The 5,967-nt window shown below is 44.2% G+C and overlaps 1 protein-coding gene across 1 annotated transcript; it reads left to right on the plus strand.

The window, feature by feature from the left end:
* The first annotated feature begins 2,923 nt into the window (after positions 1-2,923).
* Positions 2,924-4,097, plus strand: LOC120677658 (stellacyanin-like). Its single transcript, XM_039958833.1, has 2 exons — positions 2,924-3,445; positions 3,573-4,097. The coding sequence occupies exons 1-2, from the start codon at positions 3,259-3,261 to the stop codon at positions 3,914-3,916; spliced, it is 531 nt and encodes a 176-aa protein (XP_039814767.1). The 5' UTR covers positions 2,924-3,258; the 3' UTR covers positions 3,917-4,097.
* The last annotated feature ends 1,870 nt before the right edge of the window (positions 4,098-5,967 follow it).

A 5,967-nucleotide genomic window follows, 5' to 3' on the forward strand; every position in this document is an offset into this window, starting at 1 on the left:
AAAAAAAGAAAGGCAAACAAAGTAAGATAGGAAACAACTCACGTCCAATTCCAGCGTCTCTAGCTGTGGCACAAAAGCCAAATACCGAGACAGCTGAAGAAGTTCACTGTAGCTATTTGGACCTCTTGTTAAAATAATTATTTTAACAAGCTCCAGCAATAGCCCATGAACGGCCCATGAACGATATCAGTTTGGACAGCTGTTCGCTTAGACAACCAAACACTATATCGTAATTGGGTCACAGTATTGGGCAGCAATAGAAGCAGATGAATCTTGCCAGATAACTGATCATCGTCGTGTGGTAGGTTGGTAAAAAATTATCGCTTTTTCTCAGGCACCAGTTACATCTTAAAAATGTTGATATCCACTTTTGCCTAACAGTTACAATATTCAACATTTTGAATTAGAATGTCTAACATTTTTTAATTAAGTTCATCATTTTGGATAAACTAATTCAACATTTTGTATGAAAATGTTGAAATAGTCTATTTAGAATGTTGAAGTAGTGTATCTAAAATGTAGAACTTAAATATGTAAAATGTTGATATTCAAAAGTTTTAAAAATATAGGCATATTATATCTCATTTTGTTAAGAAAATTATAACAAATACTATGGTCTAAACGGAATTCAAATTGGGTGCGGCATTAGAGAGAAAATCAAGTTTGAAATTCAAAATCGAACATCCGGAGAGGTAGCAACCAACCTGCTAGCTGTTTTGTCCTTCCAGCATGCCTGCCGTGACGTGTTCCTCTGCTCATCTGATAGCGTGGAACGCGAGAGAGGGAAAGAAATACCACCATTCACTTTGACTACACGCATGAATCTCAAAGTGGACGATGAGTAGACTTTCTATCTTCCGGAAGGTGGATAGGATTTCCGCGTGCAGCGCTAGGCCGGCAGGTGAGTTGGGCCATGCGGAGCAGCGGTGTAGCTGGGCCGGCGGGGCGAGCTGGCTTGTGTGTGCGGTAGCGGGCTGAGGCAGTGGCGGGCTGGCTTGGGCCGATTTGCTAGGCTGAGGGGTCAGCGTGAGGGTTGGGCTGGTTAGAGGTTTAGGCCTATTAGCAGGTGTCGGTTTGTTAGCGGGTTTTGAATTAAGGTTGCTAGCGGATTGGGCTCGGTCCCAGGGTAGCAGACCGGGTTAGGGGGTCTGGGTCAAGGTGGGCCCCGCGTAGGGTTAGGTGTTAGCATTTGAATTTAAATTGAAACGGCACACTTCAATTTAAATTCAACTCAATTTCACACAACAAAAATTAAACCCAAATTGAATTCAACTAAACAAGGTAGATTAAAATCCAAAAATCTAAATATATTCACACTAACAATTAATCTTCTAAATTTAATTTGAAATTTAATTACTAAAAATTTTGGAAGGGTAAAATTCAGACTTAAATGGATCTTGCTACAGCATCACCAAAAAAAATTAAACCCCACATTTTTTGAATTTTTAACATTTCAAAAAAATCTGAGATATTACAGCCACGGGACAGCGAGGCGTAGGGGGACACCACGGCAGCGATGAGCCGACGATCCATCAGGGGCAGCGTGCACGGTTGATGCTTTCCTGTCCATGAATTAGTGCTACTTGTGTATTTATAGATTTCAAAATAGTATCTAATTCTACATGTTATCCTTGCTTTAGTGCTACATTTTATCAGATTGTACCTTGTCATATTCAGCTGTAATATAATCACTGATACATTGTCATTCTCCTCACTAAACAGTTTGAATGATTATATTGTAAAAAATAATCTGTATTCTTAACTTGCATTGGGTTGCCATTCTGTGATAATAAAGCCACCAGTATTCATTTTTTAGCACTTTTATTTATCTGAGTTAACACTGTTGGCTTTGAGATGACAAAACATAGCAGGCCACCTTTCTCCTACATTTCCCTCTTAATATGTAGCTAGTTAGTCTAAACATTTTTTAAGAATACTGTGATAGGTTTGCTCTCTATTGTTTGTGCTTTCCTCCTTTAGCATTGCAGCACTATATTAAGTTTGCAGCTTATTCATTTTTTGTTGTGTTTCTCTTGTCAGGGAAAGAACTAGATGCAGCAGCATGGCTGGCAATTCTTTTTCCTCATAACCTTCTTTGTCATAACCACACACAAGAATGCATGCATATGCATACATGAATTCAAATAAAACTGCACAGGCTTCCTTTCAAGAATTGTTCTTATGCTCCTGCACTACTACAAAAACGTTGATTTGTCCCGGTTGGGAAACCGCTGTTGTCCCGGTTTCCCAACCGGGAACGCCTGTCCGGGACAAAAGGGGGTGCCCTTTTGTCCCGGGTGTGGCAACCGGGACAAAAGAGGACCTTTTGTCCCGGTTGGTAACACCAACCGGGACAAAAGGTGCAGCAAACTTTGTTTTTTTAAGTTCTGTAACCATTTGCACTAGTTGTCCAAAAAGAATGATCTGGGTGCCTTGTTTAGAAATATTCAATTATATAGGTTTTCCTAGATAAAAGCTCCATTGTTAGCATGAAACATGATAACTGGTTCATGCATACTCTCTAATTTTTTAGAAGTTTGTCACAAGTATGCATTGCTATTTTCAACAAACACCATACTCGTTTCTCCGGCATGTGCTCGATCGTTTCCGAACCGAGCCCTTTATCATCAGCACCAACCGGACCTGTACTTGCTCCAGCAGTGCCTAGCTCGTGGCTCCAACATGAGCTGGCCGGCCGGCTTACTGCTAGCTGGTGCTGGATGGATATGGCTCACAAGTATGGGATAGCTAGGGTGCTAGCTGCAACGAACTGCAAGTCTGCACCCATCGTTGTCAACCTTTTCCCGTGTTCCTGATCCCGTTCTTACGCAAGGTAGTATCCTTGTCATGGTCATCTCTCTCCGTCTCTAAATTAATACTGCAATAATCCATCTGTCGACGACGGATCAGCGACAAAATCCAGCATTAAACTCACGCCAAACGAACATTGATCCATCTGTTATTATGGAGTGTGAACGATGGACTAACAAGTGCTAGCTAGCCTCTTATGAGTATATATGCAGATGCAGATGCCAGTCCTCCAGCTCTCTCCCGTCTGCCTCTGCCTCCGGTATAGTATCTATCCGGACTCCCATCCTGTGTCCCGGCCGGCTGTTTCTTTCATTGATCCTTCATCGATCATCAGAGATCAGATCAGTGTGTGCGTAGGCTTGTAGTAGAACTGACAAGCAAGTTCCTCCATCGATCTCTCCACCCTCGCTCCTGGTACGTGTCATCATTCCTAGCTAGCCATCGTGTATGGTGATGACGAGGGCTCTTGTTCCTGTGGCGGTGATGGCGGCGCTTCTGGCGGTGGCCGCCGTGATGATGGAGGCGGCCGCGGCGGCGACGTACACGGTTGGCGCGCCGGACGGGCTGTGGGACATGCAGACCGACTACGCCCAGTGGGTCAAGACCAAGACCTTCCACCCCGGCGACAAGATCAGTGAGCTAGTCACGAGCTCTTCTAGCTCTCTTTTTCCCCCTTTTGCTCTACACTAGTAGTAGTACCTCTCCTCCGTACGTCCATACGCAGAAGAGAAGAGATAAAAAAAAAGTTCTCGGTTTTGCAGCGTTCACGTACTCGCCGGAGCTGCACGACGTGGTGGAGGTGACGGAGGCGGGGTACGCCGCCTGCTCCAGCGCCAACAACATCTCCGCCTTCCGCACCGGCAACGACGTCGTGGCGCTCGCCGCCGTTGGCACGCGCTACTTCCTCTGCGGCCTCACGGGCCACTGCGACAACGGCATGAAGATCCGCGTCGACGTCGTCTCCTCCGCGCCTGGTCCCGCCGCCGCGGGGCCGGCGTCCGCCGCCGCACCGCCCTTGGCCCGCCGGTGGGTGCCGGCTTCCGCCGGGATCGCTGCCGCCACGTTGCTGCTGCCGCGCGCTGTCGTCGCGCGGCGGCTTTGGTAGCTACGTGTTAGAGGCGTCGTCTTAATCTTGTACTACTACTATTACTATTTTTTTTAGTATTTGTTGTTGTGTTGTGTGGATTTGTAGTTTTGTTTCAGCTGCTACGTGCATGTATATTTTGTTATTATGATTTCAAAATAGTCTATAGATATCTTCTTGGGGATTATATCATGCATGTTCATTTACCATGCGTGCGAGCCTTTAAAAAAAGTTTTTTGTGTGTGAGAGTTTTAAGTTCTTAGTAACCTCTGCAAGTTTTTTCTCTTTTCAGTAGTTTGGCACTAACCTAACCTAACCTAACCGGAGTACACGTAGGATCAGCGAATTAAGGCAAAAGATCAGAAGTGCATTTAGTCGATCGTTTATTTGCATGACAGCCATAGCTACTGATGAGTGCTTGACTTTGTGTGGATCGAGATCGAGCATGTGACAGTGACTAGAAATGAATTGCATCAATATCGTCATCAAAATGGATCACGGGTTTGAACTGACCTGCCAACAACGGCCCTGTTTCTTTTCGACCATACTACTCCTTTTTTTTTTTTGACTCGGACCATACTACTCCTCGATCTGTACTAGTAGCCACAGTAACGGCTTGATTTGAAGCTGCACCCTCCTCGATCAGTCCTAGTCATCAATCATCTTTGATTCATAGGTCGACGACTCAAGGTTCGGCCCTTGTTTAGTTGCCTAAACTTTAGGGTGTAAAATACTATAGCACTTTCATTTGTATTTGATAATTATTATCCGATTATGAATTAACTAGATTTAAAAGATTCGTCTCGCAAATTACAGACAAACTGTGTAATTAGCTATTTGTTTAGCTATATTTAATACTTCATGCATGCGTTCAAAGATTCGATGTGATGGGGAACCTTGTAAAGTTTTAGAATTTTGAAGGCAACTAAACAAGAGTTCGGTTCAATGCGTGTGCTTGCTTGTCTGACTTGTACCAAAATTCGGGAATGGTGAATGATGATGTGCCGGGCCGTGCCGGCATAAAGCGGGGCCCTGTGCGGAAGATATAACTTCAAGTGATTTTTATATCACGTCGTCTGCCTTCCCAGATGCTGTTGTCTGGCTGTCTCGCGGCTTTGTGAACGTTGTCGGCCGCTTATTGTCGTCGTTTCCTGCTGCTGCCGCTTTGTCGGCTTCAAACGAGAGTTGTGATTGTGTGAAGATAAATCGGCAACTGCCAAGACTCCAGAGCAACAAGGGAAGCTAGCAAGTCTTTTGGGTAGGGGCGCGCGTTCAATGTCTGTCACTTACATTTGGATCGACTAAGAGCAACTCCAGGAGCAGCCCTTAAATCAGACTCTCTAAGTGCTAAATGAGACTGCCTCTATTTTTTAGAGACCTCTAAATTTAATCCAACTCCAACAATAGCTCTCAATTCTAACTTACGATAGAGGGCTCCCTAGAGACCCACTAAAAATGGAGAAAGAAGAAGGAAATTTGGAGGTCTCCCTAAAATAGAGGGTCCAGTAGCTGCTAGAGTACATCGTTTTAGCTTCATTCTCTAAACTTGATATACATGTCTGTTTAAAAGATCTGCTGTAGTTGCTTTTAAAAATAAGATAGAATCTAGTTAATAATTGTTGAGCTAATGAAGTTAGTCGTGATGGAGTGCGGACAAATTTTGGAGCCCAAAAAATAGAGGCCCTGTGCGGCCGCACTGGCCGCACGCCCTTCCGTCCGGCCCTGATGATGTGCCCTGAAACACATCTTACCTTTTTTTTTGAAAATAAAGCTACTTAAAAAATTTAAATTGGCGGGATTTCATGACCGCGGCTTTCTGCCATCGATTTACCATCGCATCGTGGCTATATGGACATCGACGTTCAATCACCTACAACCGTCTTGCGTGATGGTTTCAGCGTGCTGCATTTATGTAACAAGTAGTATCAGTGCGATGCTTCCACGGAAGCAAACGAATGAAAGGTGTAATGAACATGGTCTTATTTATATCATTTCGAGTGATTTTAGTGATTAAATGACAACGCAATTATTGTGACTAATGTGTTTGTCAAGTATATCTCATCAGGTCCCAA

Source organism: Panicum virgatum, chromosome 6N, assembly GCF_016808335.1.
Source record: "Panicum virgatum strain AP13 chromosome 6N, P.virgatum_v5, whole genome shotgun sequence".
Taxonomy (NCBI): Eukaryota; Viridiplantae; Streptophyta; class Magnoliopsida; order Poales; family Poaceae; genus Panicum; species Panicum virgatum.